General features: G+C 44.5%; 1 protein-coding gene across 1 annotated transcript in view; it reads right to left on the bottom strand.

Annotated features, from left to right (window-relative positions):
• Positions 1-403: 403 nt before the first annotated feature.
• MYOM3 (myomesin 3) overlaps positions 404-21155 on the bottom strand; it is an 82307-nt gene continuing 61555 nt past the window's right edge. Inside the window, exons 29-37 of the mRNA XM_020983103.2 lie at positions 18868-18978; positions 15529-15616; positions 13327-13365; positions 8443-8551; positions 5157-5320; positions 4737-4773; positions 3671-3693; positions 1439-1494; positions 404-853 (exon numbers count right to left, since the gene is read on the bottom strand). Coding sequence (XP_020838762.1) covers positions 587-853; positions 1439-1494; positions 3671-3693; positions 4737-4773; positions 5157-5320; positions 8443-8551; positions 13327-13365; positions 15529-15616; positions 18868-18978 — 894 coding nt within the window. The 3' untranslated portion in view covers positions 404-586. The remainder of the gene's footprint in view (positions 854-1438; positions 1495-3670; positions 3694-4736; positions 4774-5156; positions 5321-8442; positions 8552-13326; positions 13366-15528; positions 15617-18867; positions 18979-21155) is intronic.

The following is a 21155-nucleotide window of genomic DNA, read 5'->3' as shown; positions in this document are numbered from 1 at the left end:
CTCAGCTCAGGATCTGCCTTCTACACAAAGTCATCAGGGAGCTCTCCTCAAATTATTGGCATTTGCTTATCCTGGGGCATGCCACACCCACCTAACACAATGATTCCTAGAGGGACCTTCTGGTTTTTGTCTTTCTATCAAGTTTAGAACACAGTAGGGACTTAATCAAGCTTATTATGTTAAAGAAAATGGAACCCAGAGAAGCGTTAAGGTCACATTGACAGTAAGAAACAGAACCAGGATTTAAATCCAAGTTCTCTGTCTTCAATTCTAAGGATCTCCCCTCTATTTCCATATGGTTCATATGGATTAATCCTATATGGTGAATCTTATGATAATAGCTTATTTTTCTGAACTATTTTAGAATTGTCATTTACAAAGCACTTTCCTGACCACGACTGGATAAGGTGGGCAATGCAATTTTTATTTATTCTCATTTTGGCGATGAGAAAACTCAGGCTCAGAAAGGGAGAGAGACTTGCCCAAAGTTACAAAGCTAGTAAGCCTCCAAGTCCAGCCTTCTTTCCACTGCACCACACAGGCTCCACTGGGGTCTGGCCCGGCAGCTGGACATTTAAAAAACTTGCTATTTTTGCTTCCTCAGCTCTTTGGGCTCTTCACCATGCTTGAATACACTGACAGTGACCAGCCCAGTTTCAGAACCATATTTGTTCTTGACGAAGATGCCATAACGCCCACTGTCTTCACTGCAGACTTTCTCGATGGTAATGGTGACCACAGTCCCCTTTACTTCCATCCGATAGCGGTCGCGGAAGGCCACGGGTTGGTCATTTTTCAGCCAGGTGATTTCTGGGAATGGGTCCCCTGAGATGATGCATGTCAAACACAGGGTCTGTTTTGAGAGATGGCAAGAGTTTGGTGCCAATCAGGGAGCTGTCCATTTCCATGATGGAGAAACCCACCCCGATTCCTAGGTGAGCAGTAAGAGTGAGGGTTGGTTGAATGAAAAGTGCCAGATTTGGAATCAGGAGAGCTATGGTCTTTTCCGACTCCAACATTTTGTTTTCTACAGTCCTTTCCATCTCTGACATTTTATGTTCTATGGTCCCTTCTACCTCTGACGTTCTATGATCTAAGGTCCCTCTCAACTCTGATATTCTATGTTCTAAGGTCCCTTCTAGCTCTAACACACTACGTTATAGTCTAAGGCCCCTTTTAGTTCTAATATTTTCTATTCCACTAGTTCCTCTTGGCTTTGACATTCAAAGATCCCTTCTTGCTCTGCCCCTCAATTATCTGAGGTCCCCCCTGGCCGTGACATTCTGTGTTCCATGGTCCCTTCTAGTTCTAACATCTTGTGTTCTCAGACCCCTTTCAGTTCTAATGTTCTGCAGACTTTTCCTGCTTAGATATTCTACGACTTTATGAGAACCCAAGTGGATTTGCAGAATGTGTTTGGAATTGACTGAACTCTTACCTTATCCTCCATAATAGTGGCGACATCTGGCAGGCCTTTTACAACTTTAGCACGATCTGGAAAGAAATAAATGGAATAAAAATCCTGACTTGTCTGGGTTCTCCCTAGAATATTTGTTCCATAGAAATGGATTTTTCAGACAACTGAACTCCTTTAAGCACTAAAACTTTGGGAAAAAAAAAACCACAAACATAAATCAGATTTTACTCATCATTAAGGTTTTGCAGAATAGTTAAAAGAAATAGGCCTTTTGTGTGCCAAGAATGAAGAATGGTCTCCTAGAGTCCACCTGACAACCACCAAATTGGAAAAGGTAAAAGAAAATCAAACTCAGTGATGGCAGGATTGTGGCAAAATAGTCACGTGGAACAAAGCTGGTCAAGTTGTAGACTGAGCCAACTGAACACAACCTCCTTTCTTCATGGTGACTCAAGGTCATATTGATGAACGTTAGTTTTTAAGAGGTCTGTGGTATAGTGGGAAGAGAACTAGGTTTGGTGGCAAAGTATCTGAGTCCTAGATCTGCCAGGTATGGCCTTAGGCCAAATCCCATAACTCTCTGGACCTTAGTTTTTTCATCTGCAAAATAGGGATATCCTACCAACTCCCAGGGTTGTTTTAAAGCAAAAATAAGTTGGTATATGTGAAGGGGGGGGGAAGGTGGGTGGTGCCATGGTGTACAGAGCACCAGATCCAGAGTCATGAAGACTTGAATTCAAATCTGGTCTTAGAGGCTTAGTTTTGTGACCCTGGACAAGTCACTTAACCCTGTTCGCCTCAGTTTCTTCATCTGTCAAATGAACTAGAGAAGGAAACAATAAACCACTCTAGTATCTCTTCCAAGAAAACCCCAAATGGAGTCACAAAGAGGTAGACATGACTGAAATGACTGAATAAGAAAATATGACAGGGTTTGGCAGCTAGCTGTACAATGCCATAGAAATGCTAGGTAGATCACAGGGTCACAGATTTGGAGTTGGAATGGACCCCAGAGGCCGTCTGTTCAACCTCCTGCATTTTAGAGATGAGAGACTTGAGGTCCAGAGGGGTGAATTTCCCAGGGTTACAGAGGTGGCGAATGAGGAGTCAGGATTCTAACCCAAATACTCTGGCCATGGCACACTGATGACCTCAGGTCCCCTGAGGTGTGGGGCTCTCTGTTCATATTCTAGATGGCTCCAGCATGCTGAGCTTTTTGAGTTCTTATTTCTGCTTCCTATAGTTTCTCTGCTTCCTCCCTCTCTGACAGTCTCAGTTCTTACTTCTCTTTCTTGCCAAAGCACTTTCGAGATGATCCTGGATTTTATTTTTTAAAATTTGCTCCTCTAATCTGCTGCAAGCTGGGAAAGCAGATAACTAAATTTGTTTAAATTGTGCACAAAATAAAAATAAACAAGTTCTGATTGGGAGCCTGAGGGGTTTTTCTGTGAGTAAAACCCATAGGTCTTGTGATAGCTATTTGAGGTGTTCAGAGGCTGCTGGGTGGCTTGGCAGATGGAGGACTGTACCTAGAGTCAGGAAGACCTAAATTCAAATCCAGCCATGACACTTACTAGCCGTATGACTCTTGGCAAATCACCTAACTTCTGCCTTCTCAGTTACCTCTAAGAACACTTGCTTAGCACATTGTCTGGAATAGTAGGTACCTAATAAGTATTTCTTCCCTTGCTTTTTGGGGGTTTCCTTCCAGATTCTCAGCAATAGTCCTATTTGGGGATATTTGAAGTAATAATGATCAAATGAGGTAATATTTGCAAAGTATGGCACATGGTAGATGCTTAATAAATGCTCTTTCCCTTCCCTTCCTTTCCCTTCCTTTCCCCAACCAAATAAGGGAGGTTGGCATATTGATTTTCTTGTGGGGTCACCTGGGTGTTTAAATAGAACCAATTTTGGTCAAAATCTGGCTTCTGGAGACCAGTCTTCGAAGTTCTCTGCTTCAAACTTCTTCTCCACAAAGTCCTACTAAGCTCCATGACTCCTCATTCCCTTCTTTTCTCTCTATCCATTGATCTGCCCTCTCCATACCACTTTCCCTTATTCTCCCAGCCCAGTTCTATTAACCATCTCTCTCATCTCTCTTCTGTGGAATGATGTGGCATCACCAGCTCACTGGAAGAAGAAGGAATGATGGGCAAGGTCACTTGGCTAAGCCTGGGGATATTTTCTCCTTTGGACTAATTTGCTTCTGACATGAGAATGGAAAGAAAATGCAGATCTCAATGGACTTACTCTTCTCTATGATTGCAGCCTGCCTGAAAAACAGAAACGGGGAAAAAGGGAATGAGTTTCCATTTGTTACATCAATTGTCCTATAATCATATCTAACAGCACTAACAATAACAATGACAACAAAAGCCCAGTTATCCAGACTCTTTTGCAGTTTATAGAGCATGCTTGCTAACTGTGTCCCAGGTAGCAATTGAAGCAAATATCCCTGGTCCAAACTTGGCTTAGGAACATATAGATCTGGTCTTACACCTCTTCTGCCCCCAAATCTTCGGTGGCTCCCTATTACCAAAAGAGTGAAGTTCAGACTCCTTTGGTCAATCATAAACTAGCACTACCCTACCATGAGAGGAAGCATGGTATAATGATGGATCACTGTATGTGGAGTTAGGAAGACTTGGGTTTGAATCCTGCCTCAGACACTTATTAGCTGTGTGACTCAGAGTAAATCACTTCAGGTCTCAGTTTCCTCATCTTTAAATGAGGGAATTGGACCACTAAGGTCCTTTCTAGGTCTAAGGTCATGCTATGATACTACCTTTCTTATAAGCCTTCTCTTATATTACTGCTCTCCACATACTTGGTGCCCTAACCAAACTGGAAAATAATCTCTCCCTACTCTCACTACATATGCCTTGAATTCTCCCATCTCTAGTTCTTTGTTTTTGCTGTTCAGATGCCAGAATGCCTTCTATCCTTTCTTTGCTTATTGAATTCTTTCCAATCCTTTAAAGCCCAGGTCAAGTGGAACCTCTTCCAGGAGGCCTTCCCTGACTCCACTGGTCGGCAATGACCTTTCTCCTCGACCTTGATATGGAACTTTCTTTTGTACTTTTTAATATATTTATTATATAATATTTGTATTATGGTTGTCTGTGTATGTGTTTTATCTCTCTATTAGACTATGAGTTTCATGAGGATGGGTATCTCATTTTATCTAAACACTGTGTTTCCCTACCCCAAAGTCCTTCAGTCTCAATAGCATGGAACTTGGCACATAGTAGGTGCCTTAGAAAGGTTTGTTGAGTGACTAGAAGAATCAATGAATGAAATGTCAGTGGAAACTTACTTCAGTTTTTGATGTTCAGCCAGTGCATCATCAAAAGCTGTAGAAAGAAAAGGTGAGTGAGAAAGCGAATGCCTCATTTAATTTGATCACCCAATTTAGGGCCTTCAATGAGAACATTTTAATACTAATTAACGTAAGATGATAATAATGTTAGCTGATTTTCTAAAGTGCATTTTAAAATTGACAAAGTACTTTTAATGTATTATCTTTTTAAATTACTTTTTGAAACTGCATCCAGGTATTAAAAAGTGAGGTACAGTGAACAGAGTAGAGGGTGGGGGTAGGGAGAGTCATCAGGATAAGCAAGATGGGAGGAGGTGAAAGGGAGAGAATGGGGGCCCAGAGCAGACCAGAGGCTTTTCTGACGATGTGCTTGGACAGTCCAATGGACAAAGAAACAGACAGGTAAGTCCTGTTTACCTTGGCCTGACAAATCAGCAGTGAGTTTATGAATGTCCTTCCCGGTTGAGATCTCTAGGGTGTATTTGCCTTTATCAGAGTCTTTGGGATCTAGAATGTGGAGCCAGATTTCATCCAAAGTACTTCCTGCCTTTATCCGATCGCCACTTTCCAGTCGCTTTTCTCTGAAGATGAAAGTTACCAAATGGTTAACGTGATTTGTCTCATGGGGGATAGTGGGGCTATATCAATATAGGCCTGATAAGAATAGTTCCTCCCGTTCCATCTTCATTTCCTCCTATTGTTGCTTGTTAGATTTTCAGATTGTCTGGTTTCCTTGCTCTCCATGATGATAGACAGAGGGATGGGGGTAATAGTTGTCCACGTAGTAGGCAGGGTACTGGGCTTGATGTCAGGAGGACTTGAGGTCAAATCCTGCCTCAGATATTTACTAGCTATGTAACCTTAGTCTTTCTAGGGCGTCAGTTTCCAGTTGGATTCAATGTCCTTCTCATATCCCTTCCATCTCTCAATCTAGGATCCTATGATCAATAATAAGGTCCCCTCTATATATTTCTAGCTGGGCCTCTCTGAAGAAAATAGTACAGCTTCTGCCCTGAAGTTCCTGCTTTCCCCAGTTCCTAACTCTGGCCGTATCTGGTCACCCAGAAACCAATGTCAGACTCCATTCAAAACCAAGAAAAAAGGTTTGCCTGGTTTTCCCTTTCCTCTACATTTTGCCCCCTTTCTCTTCACCAGGGAATTAAAACTATGGGGATGTTAGTGGTCAATCACCTATACCAAAGACCCCATTTGACAGAGGAGAGGATTGAGGGTGTAAAGTGATGGCTGAGCTGAGAGTTGAATCCAGGTCTTCTGACTCCAGATACTTTCAGGTCCACTTCCCCTCTTCCTTTCCTTTCAATCCTGATTCTTTTTCTTTTGTCTCATACTTCTGTGGCCTCTCCCCATGACTGCCATCTGCTAGTTCTTTTTGCTTATATAGACCCAATTCCATCCTTTCTGGGGGTGGGGAACCTGTGACCTCAAGGCCATATGTGGCCCTCTAGGTTCTTGGTGTGGCCTTTTGATGAGTCTAAGTTTTACAGAGCAAATCTTTTTATGAAGGGGATTTGTTTTATGAAGTTTGGATTCAGTCAAAGGACCACACTTGAGGGCCTACAGGGCCGCATGTGGCCTCAAGGCCACAGGAACCTGTCTTAGCCCCAGCTCAGATTTCACTCTGATGAGATTGTGGAAGATGGCAAATGGAGATAACTAGAATAAGTCACAGCCTGGGCAACACTGGTCTAGAGAAGCCAGGACATCTGGACTTTACCCTGGACAATGGCCACTGTTCATTTTAAGAACATGGCCGAGTCAATCCAAAGTTAGTCTCCACCTGCCAAAGGATAGGGGCAATAACACTTGTTCCATCCGAGGTGTTGGAGTCATAGGCTGATAGGATCAAAGATTTAGGGCTGGAAAGGATGCTAGATGTCGTCTGGTTAACATCTTTGTTTTACAGATGATTGATGGGCTGGAGTGAATGTGGGGCAAGAAGTCAGAGAGTCAGAAGACCTGGGACCAAGAGGAGCACTGCTCATGTGATACCCAGAAAGCTCCTCCTGCCTCTGTGCCTCAAATCTGTACTCCTTTGTGAAACTAGAGGGTTAGGCTACATGACATTTTAAAGTCCCTTACAGCTTTACATTCTACACTACTAAAAAATTCCATTCCTGAAGTCAGAGAATTTCTTTTGGAACTAGCAAGGATTTAAAAAAAGAGGGCCAGAATAGAAAATAGAGATTATAGACTTAAGAAAAGAGGTCAGAGCTGGGAAAGTCCTTGGAACCCAGAATGTCAGAGCTGGGAGGGCTCTCAGAACACAGAATATCAGAGCTGGGAGGACCCTCAGGATACAGAATGTCAGAACTGGGAGGGCCCTTAGGACACAGAATGTCAGAGCTGGGAGGGCCCTTAGGACACAGGATGTCAGAGCTGGGAGGGATCTCAGGACACAGGATGTCAGAGCTGGGAGGGATCTCAGGACACAGGATGTCAGAGCTGGGAGGGCCCTCAGGACACAGGATGTCAGAGCTGGGAGGGCCCTTAGGACACAGGATATCAGGACTATAAGGGACCTTAGAATATCTAATGCCAGAACTGGGAGGGCCCTTAGGATACAGAATGTCAGATCTCGGAGGGCCCTTAGGACACAGAATGTCAGAGCCCTGACCATGACCCAGACTCCTGTCCTGTGTTTCTGTACTTGGATCAGGTGTAGGTGTCCTCCCTGCTCTGGTTTTCCCATCCCATGCCTGGATCAGCTGCTGTGAGGTACTTGCCTCAGTCTCAGAGGGATTTCCTCTTTGGACTAACCCCAGGGCCTTCACTTTCCCATTAAGTCATTTGGGATGAAGTGCTAAGGAGAACCACCATCCATCCAACTGGTCCAGCCTGATTCCTGACCCATGCTGGCCCACCCTTCCTGGATCTTTCTTTTCTAAATGTCAAGGCTGTGAGACCTTGGGCACTGCCTTTGAACTTTGGTCCTCAGTTTCCTCTTCTGTAAAATGAAGGGGGAGGACTCCATTGTTCCCAAGTTCCCTTCTCACTTTGGCTTTCTATGTTCTTACATTCTGCATTTTTGGGACATTTTCCAACTCTCATGTACCAAGTTCTATAATACAATATTCCGGGTCCTTATGTCCCTTCCAATATTATCAATCTGTGTTTCAACATTCATGTTTCAAAATTCCTTTTAGCTGGAATATTCTGGTTTTTTTTTAAGGTTCAGTAGTTTTGAATCAGACTTCCCCCTCCTCTCTGGAAATGCCCAATGGAGACATGCTCAGAGGTTGTGGCCCAGGATCTACTAGCTAGTCTCTGCTAGACATGATCATTGGTTGGAGGTAGTATGGTGCAGAGGAAAGACTGATTTAGAGTCAGATGTCCTCAATTTGAATGCTACTAATACTTACCACCTATGTGACCTTTGGGAAATTACCTAACTTCCCCGAGCCTCAGTTTCCTTATCTGTAAAATTGGGGAGGGGAGGTTGGGCTCAGATGGCCTCTGAGCTCCTTTCCAGCTCTAGGAGTCTGACTAAGCTGAGGTCTGCTAGTGACCCCTCCTCCTACTAATCCTGCTAATGATGCTGGTGTCTGTGACCTGGCCTCTGGTCCATTCTTCTGGAAATTTAGTCCTCAGTGGCTTATTAAGGGGAAACACTGAGAAGGGGCTGCGTTCTCCCTTTAGCCACAATCAGGATCATGGGGTGGAATGGGAGGGGGGGAGGGCATACTTGTGGTACCATGAGGTCTTCATGCAGTCTACATCAAAGAACTTCACTTTGCTGAAGATCCGAATGCCTTCTTCAGTGCCTTGAATTTTCAGTGGGGTGGCAGAAAGGGCTGATGAGAAAAACAGAATTAGTTTTCCAAACACTGTTTTCACTTTTACACTTTAAAAAAAGAAAGGTTGTCTTCTCTTTTTTTAACATCACCATAGTTTCCCCCAGTATCCCTTCTCCTACTTAAACCAGACAATTATTGCAAATAACAAACAATATTTTTAAGGCAAGAAAAAAAGAAAAAGAAGAAGAAAAAATTAGTATAACTGATAAATAGATCAAAAAAGGTTGAACATGTGGGCAATGTACAATACTTGTGGACCTCCCACCTCTGCCATGAGGTGTGTTGAAGTCAGATCAGACTGGCTCCACTGAGCTGATTTTTAGATTTTTTTTGTGAACATTTACACTTTGCAAATCAGCCAATCAGGGTTTGATTTATTGTTTTGTTGGCTCTCTGGACTTATTAAGGAAGCGATGGAGAAAATGTAAAGAATTCAGATTAAACTTTAAAATGTGTGTCCACCTTTTTGGAAGAGTCAGATTTTAAACATTTACCAGCACACCCCTGTGTATAAGTGACTTCTCATATCTCTTTTTTCAAGCCATGCCTATTCTTTGTAATTTTGTACTACAGTTTTCATCTTTTTTTTGTGCTTGTTCTTTCCATTCATAGGGCACATAGTTCTATATCATTGTGTCATTGTGTATATCATTTTCTTGACTCTACTTACTTTGCATCAGTTCATATAGATTTTCTCCTGCTTCTCCATATTCAACCAAATTCAGCATTTCTTACAGCACAGTAATATTCCATTCCATTCACATACCACAATTTGTTTAGCCATTCCCCAGTTGATTGGCATCTACTTTATTTCCAGCTCTTTGCTGTCCCCAAAAGTGCTGCTGTTAAATATTTTGGTGCATATGAGGACTTTCTTCTTATCAATTTACTCCAAAGCCATTTCCCAATAGATAAGTAGTCAAAGGATATAAACAAATAGTTCTCATAAAAAGAATAGCAAACTATTAGTAACCATATGGAAGAATGCTCCAGATCACTAGTAATAAGAAAAATTCAAATCAAAACAACCCCAAGGTTGCACCTCACTCCCTGCAGATTGTAAAGATGACAAAATATGAGAATAATCAATATTGGAGGGGTTGTGGGCACTCTAATACATCATTGATAACGCTATGCAATCATTGTACTGGATCAGTACAATAATTTTGAAAAGGCACTTGGAGTAATGCAAATGCAGTGACTAAAATGTCCATGACCCAGAGATTCCATTCTTTCTCTGTCTGGCTTTTAAAATCCTTCATGACTGGATTCCCAACCTACCTTTCCAGTGTTGTTACTATGATTTCCTTTCTTTGGTCTGTGAGTTCAGCCGGACTAGACTTCCTACTGTTCTTCCTATTCCGTATTGTTTCCTATTTCTGTGTTCCTGTGCTTTTGTATGAGCTGCCTGCTAGCCTTGGAATGTGTTTCCTCCTTGCTATTATCTTTTTGAACTCCTGTTTCCTTCAATATTCTCCTCAAGTCCTTCAGCATTCCTAGATGCTAGTGCCTTCCTCACAAAATCACCTATTTTGTACATATCTTTATATGTACATGTTATCTCTCCAGACAGGATGTAAGCTTTTTGAGAACAGGGCCTGTATCATTTTTGTCTTCGCATTCCCAGAGCTTAGCACAGGGCTTGGCATATACTAGGCATTTAATAAATGCTCGTCAGTGGACTGATTGAAGCCTGAATTAGCCTTTTTGCAAACTCACCTGCTGTTCCTGGTTCTACTCTCTAGGGCTACAACAACAAATATATTCCCTTTATATTGGGCTTTCTTTTTCATATATTAGAGAGTTCTTAACCTGGGATCCATTGATCCAAAGAGTACATATGTAGATTTCAATTAAGTCTTTATTTTCACTAGTTTCTTACCGAAATTTAGTATTTTCTTCAATTATGAATTTAAAAAACACATTATTCTGTGAAGGGATCTAGATAGGGGTCTATGACACCGAAAAGGGGAAGAAGCCCTGGTCTAAAAGGTAGTCCTTCAATTAGCTGAAGCCAGATAACATGTCCCTTCTAGCTCTTTTCTTTTCCAGGCTAAACATCCCTGGTTACTTCCAATGTTCCCTACTGAATGAATGAACTGGAAGCCCTTCCTCACCCTGGTTGCCCTCCTAGGGATGCTTCCCAGTTTCTCAATGTCTTTCCTAGATGACGATGCCCAGAACTCAGCACAATCCCCTAGATGTGTCCATGGAGGGGGTTTTCACATCAATAACTCAATGAAACTCCTGCTTCCCTGTCCTGGTCATCCTGAGGGCACTGCTTGGGTTTAACAAAGTGCTATGGGAGTCATTTCTGTTCTTATGAACATCTCCATCCCATATCCACTACTGAGTGCTCTGCAAATAGAAGGCATGCAGTCAATACTTGTAGATCAGTCCTCTTGATAGGGATGTTGGAACAGCTGGTGCTTTTTCCTCATTCCACACTTGGCTGGGTAACTCACATTTCAGAACCCAACACACAGAGCCTTGCAGGTGGCAGGAATTTAACAAGTATTTGTCGAACTCAGTTCTCATCCAGCTTGATAGAATCATAGACTCCTAGAGCAATGGAACTGGAAGGGCCCTTAGAGGTACAAAGCAAATGATCCTCAAATTAAACTGAATTGGATCAAGTCCAGTGCCCTCATTTTAGAAGTGAATATAATGAAGCCCAGGAAAGATGAGCAACTGATATAGGTAGTATAGATAGAGGATAAAACATGGGATTGAATCTAATGAGATGAAATTTAATAGAGATGAATTCAGGCTCTTATACTTGGGTTCAAAAATTTTGCTGGGGCTAAAAGGCAGTTCATCTGAAAAAGACCTGAGGTTTCCAGTGGACCACAATTTCAGAATTAGTCTATAGTGGGATAGAGTGGCCAAGAAAGCAAGTGTAATCTTGGGCTGCATTGAGTGGCATAGCATCCAGGACTAAGGAGATGGAGGTCCCACCATCCTCCGTCAGGGTCAGGACACATCTGAGGGTCTGGGCTCAATAATGGGGGCCACATTTTAGGAAGAGATTGTCCAGAGGAAGAGTCAGAGGGTCAGAGATTTAAAGCTAGAAGGGAATTTAAAGGACATGTAGTCCAATCACCTCGGTTTTACCAAACTGAGGTTGAGCAAAAAGGATGGTGAATCATGCCACATGAGCATGTGTTAAAGGTACTGGGAGATCTTGGGCTGGAGAAGATAAGACTTAGGAGAGTAGTGATAGTTGTCTTCAAATGTTTGAAACGAACACCATAGAAGAAGGATTAGACCTGTTTTGTTTGGCCCCAGAGGGCAGAACCAGGATCAATAGATTAAAGGTGAGAAAAGGAAACATTAGGCTTGAGGTTAGGAAAACAAGCAGAATTAGTTGAAAGTAGAATTTGTGCCTCCGGTTGCAACAAGTCTCTTCTGACTGGAGATCATGTAAGCAGAAGTGGAATGATCATTTGATAGGTACAATACAGGAGGGGATTCTTTTTTTAGGTATAGGTGAGAATCAGGGGTAAGCTGGAAAATGTTTAACAACTTGCTCTCAAAAAAAAACCTGTAAGCATGACACACCTTTAAATTTACTTTATAGGATTGACATTTTTCTTCAGCATTTTCTTAAGTCTAGAAATAAAAAAAAAACAATAAACCAAGCCCTGGTTTCTAGCATTTGCTGATTTCTGAGGTGTAAACACTCACAATGAACATTTAACAACTGGCTCTCTGAAAGTAGGACCTGGAGTCAGCACACCTCTGACAGAATAGATGGACACAGAGGCTCTTTCTAACTCTCAAGTTCTGTGGTTCTGGGAGTCCGCCTTGGATTCAAATCCTGGCTCTGCTAGGCACACCACTCTCTTTCTGAGCCTCAGTTTCTATACAAGAAGATGGATGGAGTAGGTGGGCTTCAAGGTCCTTTCCAGCCCTAAATCCTAGAAAACTCTGTTCTGATAGAGCACCTGCATCCCGTGGAGTATGCAGATGGTTACAGATGCATAATAATTGTAACAACTGATATGTACATGTATATAGCACTTTGGGCAGCTAGGTGGTACAGTGCATAGAGCGCCAGGCCTGGAGTCAGGAAGACCTGAGTTCAAATCCAGCCTTAGACACTTAGTAGTTTCTTGACCCTGGGCCAGTCACTTAACCATGTTTGCCTCAGTTTCCTCATTTATAAAATGAGTTGGAGAAGGAAATGGCAAGCCACAAACCCCAAATAGGATCACGAAGAATCGTATGTGACTGATACAATCGAACAACAGTATAGCACTTCAAGGTTTGCATAACACTTTATGTACATTACGTCCATTTCAGCTTCAGAATAACCCTATGAAGTTGATGTTGTAATTATCCCTGTTTTACACCTGAGGAGTTTAAGTGACTTGCCTGGAGTCACATAGTGATTAGTGTCAGAGACAGGATTTGAACTCAGGTCTTTCTGACTTCAAGTCAAGTTTGCTACCTACTCTAGTCCCTAGCTTCCCCTTAGGCAGTTAGACTAGGGTGTAAAGAACTGACTCAGGGACAGTCATAGCCATTCTGGGGCATTACGCTGATAAATCCATGCTCCACATAAGGAAGGTTTTATGTGGGTGTTACCCATGAGGCTTCACACTGGCCTCCATGTTCATCCATGCAATGGTTGAGTAAATAGAGCTTGAGGCTGGTCTGTCCTTTGGGTGTAGAAGCCCAGCCCCGGCCTCAGGTAGCTGGACAGCTGGGGTTCCACATGTACCATTAACTTCCTAACAGAATTCACACAGGAGATGGGACTGACTTACCACCGATCCTGCAGAGCTCATTAAAGATGGCATCATACACTACACAGGAAAGAGATGGAAAAGTCAGGATGTGTCTCTGATGGCAAGAGGGCATTGTGAAGAAATTACTTCGTAATTATAAAGTACTATAGGAATAGAAGTGCTTTCACTGAGGTGGGACAAGTGCCAGGAGACTGGGATATGGTAGGCTTAACCTGCAACTAGGGTGGAGTGGCTGAGGCTTTGTCCCTAGGGGCCAACATGGAAGAAGGGTCCATTTCTTCCCTTTGGGGGTACTCCATGTTGCAGAGTATGTCTGCCTCTACTCTCATCCTTTCTGGGCGGCAATCCCCTGAGCTTCTCTTTGGAATCACACTTACCTACTGGCTCCTGGCTTCTTCTACCACCAAATCAATGCAGTATGAGTGACTCTTAAAGAGTTAGGGCAATCACATCATGCCACTGGGTGTGGGATTGCCTGAGATCAGTGGTGATATAGGTACATGATGGCCAAGGTGAAATTCGGAAGCCTGTCTGGCCCCATTCCCCTGTGACCCCCTTCCTTGGTCACCTTCCTGACAGTGGCATTAAAATGTCTTAGGGTCTCTGTGTCTCCTCTGGCACCCCTGAATTTGTCCCAGGCACCAGGACTCCTGACTCTGGTGCTGGCAGCATGTCGGGGGCGGGGGTGTACGTTCTAACAAGGGAAGCATTGATTGTGCTAGCATCTTTGCTGGGGGCTTTAAGGGTCCTGAATGGTAGAAAGGGGCTTGGTGAATGTATCAACTGGCTGTCGTTTGAAGGCCTGGAACGGCTGCAGCTGAAGGTTAACCGTTCCATCTGGAGAGCACAGTTTGTGAAGTTGGAGGAGGAGACTTTGAGGGGTCTCCAATAGCACTTCTCCCCTTGCATTATGACTGTGATATGGAGGCAGCGGGGCGGTTCAGTGGATAGAGCACTGGACTTGGAATCAGGAAGACCAGAGTTCAAATTCAGCCCTGGACACTTACTAGCTGCATGACCCTGGGCAATTCACTTAACCTCTGTTTGCCTCAGTTTCCTCATCTATGAAATGGGAATGATAACAGCACCTACCTACCAGGGTTGTTGTGAGGATCCAAGGAGATAATAGTTGTAGCTTAGCACAGTGCCTGGCACACAGTAGGTGCTATATAAATGTTAGCTACGATGCTGGTGATGTGGTGGTGGCGGCTAGCTGAGGGTATCTGAATTGGGCAGGATTTGTGGCCCATACTGTTCCAGCATGGCCCTCTTCTCTACCCTGACTCACTCAGTGCTTATCCATAAGAGAGGCAGGGGAGTGGGGGGGCTGGCACAAGGCTCAGGCACATTCAGGTGCTGCCTGTCAGAGTAGTTGCCAGCCTCTTAGTCTCCTGTACCTGGGGAAGAATGTTCAGGGCATCGGGACAATGTGCCAGCCAGAAGATAATAATAATAATGATAGCTAGCATTCATGTAGCACTTTATATATGTTAGCTCATTTGGCTCTCACAAAAACCCTATGAGAGAGAGGTTGTAATTATCCACATTTGCAGAGGGGGAAATTGAGGCTCAGAGAAGTTAGGTGATTTGCCCAAGGTTGCACAGCTACTAAGTGTTGGAGGCAGGTTTTGGATTCAGGGTTTGTGTGTGTGTGTGTGTGTGTGTGTTTTTGCTAGGCAATGGGGTTAAGTGACTTGCCCAGGGTCACACAGCTAATGAGTGTTTTGTGTCTAAGTTCGGATTTGAACTCGGGTCCTCCTGACTCCAGGTCCGGTGCTCTACTTACCACACCACCCAGCTGCCCCATGGATTCAGGTCTTCTTGTCTCCAAATCTAGCACCAGTCAATCAACAAACATTTATTATGTGCCTACTATATGTCAGGCACTTTGCTAGTTGTCTCTAGCTAGATGGCAGGGGAGGGCCCAAATGGGAATGCTTGGCCAGGCCTCTCCGTGGGGATGGGAACCTCTGGGTATATACATGTCTGCTGCTCTATCCTTTGGCAGGGTTGCAGGGAGAGACAACAGGGCTATGGGGAGGCTGGGGGTGGGTGGGGAGGAGGCAGCCCCAGCAAGGAGAACAGGGCAGCTAGGGATGAAGACACACTGTCCCCTTCACAGTTTTGTGTGTGTGTGTGTGGGGGGGCATGTTAGCAGAGTTGCTGTGTGTGTCATGCACCCCAGGGCCCCTACGTCTACCTGTACTTAGAGGTGCCTACCTTCACCTGTGAGGTCAAGGATGGTGTCATCTTCCCCTCGGTCATCCGAAATCACAGCCATGTATGTGCCCTTGTCTTTGTTGGACATCTGGTAGGAGTGTTGAAAACATGTATGAGAGAGAAGAAAACAGAAACCTGGCATTCAAGGCTCCTGATGAGCTGGTGACCCGTCTGTCTTCCTGGTCCTCTCTCAAACAATGGCCCAGTAGGTAACCCGTGCTCCAGACAAACCAGGCAACCCCCCCCCCCACTGCCTGGAGGCTTTAGGGTCCCTGCCAACTCTGTCAGAATACCTTTCTTCCCATCTCTGCCAATTAGAATCCTAAGGTTCAGGTCAATACCAGCTCCACTACTGATTTCAATATCAAGATTGGGATAGGGACTGAGCCTCTAATTTCACTGATACTCCCATTTGCACATAGTAGGTGCCAAATAAATGCTTGCTGAGTGGCTGTTTGAGTCAATGCCTCCTATGTGCCAGGTGATATGCTAGGCATAAAGACAAAAAAGAAACAGTTACTTCCCTCAAAAAAGCTTGCATTTCCTGGGGCATACGTGGCATATTCATAAATGTACACAGAGTAATACAAAGCAGTCTAGTGGGGTGGTCAGAAAAGGTCTCCTGTAGGAGGCAGCTCCTGAGTGAGGCTTTGAAAGCAAACAGGGATCTTGTGAGATCGAGGTGAGGAGGGAGCACATTCCAGGGACCATCTGTGCAAAGGCAGGAGGGCAGCAGTTGGACTGGCATATCTGGGCGACAGCTAGCAGGAGCAGAGAAGCATGTGAAAGGCAACAATCAATTTGTTAATGCTTTGTTGTTTTCAGTCATGATCCCACTTAGGGTTTTCTTGGCAAAGATCCTGGAGTGGTTTGCCATTTCCTTCTCCAGCTCATTTGATATATGAGGAAACAGGCAGACAAGGTTAAGTGACTTGCCCAGGGTCACACAGCTAGTAAGTGTCTGAGGCAGGATTTGAATTCATCCTTCTGACTCTAAGACTATGCACTGTGGAGTCCCCTAGCTGCTTCCTGTTGAATACTTGCTTAATGAGGTAAATCTGTAAAGCTGGATGGAAGCCTAATCGTGGAGGGTCTCAAATGCTAGGCTGAGGAGTTTTTCAAGCCATAGGGAGCCACTGAAGATTCTTGAGTAAGGGAATGATGTGGCCACATCTTTGCTTTAGGGGTGAAGCCTTCTGTGACCTCTCCCACAGAGAGTAATTTCTGCCTTTACTAAGCTCCCAGGGGAGTGTGTTCATCTCTCCTACACATTTGTCTGTCATCGAACTTCTCTTTTCATGTCTTGGCTCCCAGGGGCTGGGGCTTTGCTTTTCCCCTTGCCTCCAGTTCAGGGTCTGGACTTAGGGTTTCTCCTAGGCCCTAATCAGGTAAGATTTGCACAAGTGAGTCTCAGGAGAAGTTCAGAGCTGGGGCCTAGAGGGCCTGGGGGAAGAGGGAGAAGGAGCCAAGCAGACTGCAGCCCCTCTGGCAGAAGGTGGACAAGCCAGTTCCCTTTTCTGGGGCCCTGTTACCCAGGCTGCCAAACTGTGGGGGTGGGGATGAGCTAGATGAACGCTTCGCTTCCTTCTAGTAGACACGTTGATTTTACAATTCATGACCAGCCAGCCGACTAAGGACCTCTCTCTCTTTTTTTTTTTTAAAGTTTTAACAAAGGACTGTTTCTTTCAAAGGTATGGCAAGAATAAATAAACATACAAACATTTCCTCCAACACCTAGGGGTTGTGCCCACCCCTGCACTACCTCATCCTCTGGGGAGTGGAAGGGCCTTAGGTTCACAGTCTCACAGTCTCAGATTCCAAGTTCTAAGCCCCTCCCCTCCATTGACCTGGGTCCCAGGCACCCTGGCTTCTCAGGGCTTTCCTGCTGGGCTGGTGGGGCTGCACATTTGGCCGGGCATCCTGGCTCTGAGGTCGTCATGGCTAGAGCTCTGGATGCACATTCCCCTCATCCACAGAGGGTGTGCCATTGTTTATTTTGCAAGTTCAGAGGTCCTTGATCACAGTTTGCTCTAGTGCCCAAATTTAGACCTCCACCCCTGGAATTTAGGAAAACAAAGAACTGGGCTTTTTTTCTTTTTTCTTTTTTATGTCTGTGATTTTCCCTGTAGTTCCCCATCAACCCTCACAGTCCCAATTCAGAAGCCTCCAGGGGGTGGCTTCTGGGTATACACATGTCTGTATATATGTACAAGGTGTCATAGGATTTTGAGCAGGAAGATGTTGAAGGTGTCATAGGATTTTGAGTAGGAAGGGACCTTATGGGTGATCTCATCCTAACTCCTCGTTTGGTAGAGGGGAAAAATAAGGCTCAGGAAAGGGAAGAAATTTGAAGGAAGTCATATAGATAGTAAGAAACAGGGCCAGGATGTGAACCCAAATCTTCTCCAGGCTATGTCTGCTACACAGGCCTCTGAGGGGGTGATGGGAGTGGCTGGGTAAGGAGCCTGTGACTCATTCTCGGGGGTTGGGGAGGGTATGAGAATACTGACCTCGGAGGAACCTGGGGTTCAGTGCTTTCCCCCCCCTTATAGCTCCTGACCTCCATCCCATCCCGCCAGGCCTGTCATCAATCTCTGAGGAGCTCTCCACCAGCTAAGGAAACACTCCGAACCATAGACAGAGGGCTCATCACAAAGAACAGGGCCCCAGATAAGGGGGGAAGATTCGTGGTCATTTTCTCCCCTTTTTAACTGTCATATTTACTTCAGCTTCCTTGTAGAAGTCAGCAGCAGTGAAGTAAAAGGTATTGGGTTTTTTTTAAAACTTTTTTTCAGAAGAGGAATCATGTTTCTTTCCTAACCAGACCTCCATCGGCAAGAATTTTCTGAGAATGCAGGGAGGTCTAGAAGGGGGAACTAAGTGTGATCAGCTTTCAGTTTTAGATGCACAAGGATTATTAGGTCACTTGGCCCTGTCATCCAGGCTTAGAATATCAGAGCTAGGAACCCTTAGAACAAAGAATGTCAGAGCTGAGAGGGCCCTTAGAACACAGAATGTCAAAGCTGGGAGGGCTCTTAGAACAAAGGATGTCAGAGCTGGGAGGGCCCTTAGAACAGAGACTGGCAGAACTAGAAGGGACATGAAAACATAGAATTCTTAGTGACAATTTAGACTGCACCCCTCCTTTTTACAGAGGAGGAAAGTGAAACCCAGAAAAGGGAAGTGACTTTTCCAGGGTCACACGATGAATGAGAAGCACAGCTGGGATTAGAACCTAGGTTATGGAACTCTACTTACCCAGTTCCTCCTGATTCATCCCCACTGCCAGCCTGCTCATGCCCCATCACCCCAGCCCCAACTCCCTGGTACCATGTTTACCTTTGGAATCTCTAGAAGGCCGTCCCCTGTCTCAGCATTGTACTGGCCCTTTGAATTCTCCTTCTTCTGAAAGAACCACTGAAACCGAGACTCCTTCTTGGTGTTTGTTACCTGGGGAATGAGAAAGAGCCCAGAGGATGTGAGTGAAGGCTTCCCTTCAAGGAAGTTGTGTCTTCTCTTGTTTTATAGGGGAAACTCTATTAATCAGAGTATTGCTCCCTGCCCTTGGTTTTTAAGAACAGGGCAGAAAAGCAAGCCAGTTCTTCTTTGTTTGAAGGACTCATTTGGCCTTTAACATATACTGTTGGGTTTTTTTGTTTGTTTGTTTTTTGGTTTTGCTTTTTTTTTTTTTCCCGGTGAGGCAATTGGAGTTAAGTGACTTGCCCATGGTCACACAGCTAGTAAGAACATAGACTGTTCTGTGCTGCCCTCTCTTCTGTGGTTGGGTCTTGGCTGCCAGGCAGTCCTGTGAAGTTCCTTTGAGGGTGGGGCCCAGACTCCTCACATCTCTTAGTCCTCACAGTGCCTAACACATATTTTAAAAAAAGACTAGATCTCCCTATTTCTACTGGGCTGGGAGTGCAGAGGCTGTTCCCAGGTGTGGTTCCACAGCCTCAGGCTCCCTGGTGTCTGGGAGTATACCTTCATACCTGGCTTTAGTAAATATTTGTTACTTGACACATCAGGAATTTAGTGAAAAGAAACCTCTAAATCAGCAGTTCTTAACCTTCTCCTTCCCCCGCTCTGACAGTCTGGTGAAGCCTATGGATTCAGAATATATACATGTATATATAGATATACATACATACATATGTATGGATAGATATACATATGTGTGTATATATGTACACATACATACATATTCTTAATTGAAGGAAATGCTAAATTTCAGTCACAGGTTAATGAAAATGCACACTTTTTTTTCCTATCCAAGTTCACAGACCTTCTGAAATCTATCCAAGGGCTCACTAGGGGTCTGAGAACCCATTTTAAGAACTTAAGCCTGTTCTAGGCTGTAGCTTAGAGTCAATGAAATGAATCAGACAGCAAATCAATCCAGGAGCACTTTGTTTACTTTGGGTCAGTTGCTGGCCAAGGTTCTGTGGATGCAAAGGCAAAAGGGACACTGTTCCTGCCTCTGGGGGGCGTAGAAAGCTTCGAGGTTCACAAGGCAGCTTCCTCCCAACCATGTCTTGAGGTAGGGGGTAGCAATGACAACTGACATCTCTAGGTGGTTTCAGGTTTTGCAAAATGCTTTTTTACATTATCTCATTGACTCTTCCTAATGGCTCTCTGAGGGAGGTACCAGCATAGGGACTGAGGTAAGGAATGGACCTGTGATTTTACTGATATTGGGAACTCCATCATGAGGAAACTCCTTTTACAGGTATTATTATTCCCAGTTTATAGATAGGGAAACTGAGGTTCAAAGAAGTTGTAACTTGCTGCTTCTTTCCTCTTGGGAAAGGAGCTGTAAGATAAATTCTCTCTCCCTCCCCCCCATCTTGGGGTCTACTATACCTTATTGCCTTTTGGAGAAGTCTTCCTCCAAGTTATACCCCATTTTACCCTGGGGTACATACCTACTTCATCCTATCCACTGAAATCCCATTACCCTTGAAACAATTCCTCTACCCCTCCCCCTTATATTCACCATTTCCCCTTATGTGCTCAAGAATCCCCTCTGATTTATAATGGGATCACCCCTCTCTCATTGGTTTGAGGCGGGAGCCCCTTGTTTTTTTCTTAGAACATTCCTGGATCCTGCCCCCCTCCCACCATGCCCACGCACATTCTCCCCAATTTTCTTTGTTGTTGTTGGGTTACTTCAGTCACATGTGACTCTTCATGACCCCATTTGGGGTTGTCTTGGCAAAGACATGGGAGTCGTTTGCCATTTCCTTCTCCAGCTCCAGTTAACTGAGGCAAACAGGGTGACGTGACTTGGCCTGCCCAGGGTCTGAGGCTGGATTTGAATATGAGGATGAGTCTTCTCGATTCCAAGCCCAGTGCCCTATCTACTCTCTCCAAGTGTGGCTGATGCTCAGTTGTTTCAGCCGTGTCCAACCCTTTGTGACCTCATTTAGGGCTTTCTTGACAAAGATACTGGAGAGATTTGCCATTTCCTTCTCCAGTGAATCCATTTTGTCAGGCAAGCAGAAGTTAAGTGACTTGCTCAGGGTCACACAACTAGGAAGTGTCTGAGGCTGGATTTGAATTTAGGACTTCCTGACTCCAGGCTCCACGTGGTCACCAGCTTTCTCTTCTCCCCAATTAACCTGGCTCAT

Source organism: Phascolarctos cinereus, unplaced genomic scaffold (assembly GCF_003287225.1).
Source record: "Phascolarctos cinereus isolate Bilbo 61053 unplaced genomic scaffold, phaCin_HiC Scaffold_726;HRSCAF=1367, whole genome shotgun sequence".
NCBI lineage: Eukaryota > Metazoa > Chordata > Mammalia > Diprotodontia > Phascolarctidae > Phascolarctos > Phascolarctos cinereus.
Note: the sequence above shows the minus strand (reverse complement) of the source record. Positions and strands in the feature narration are given on the sequence as shown.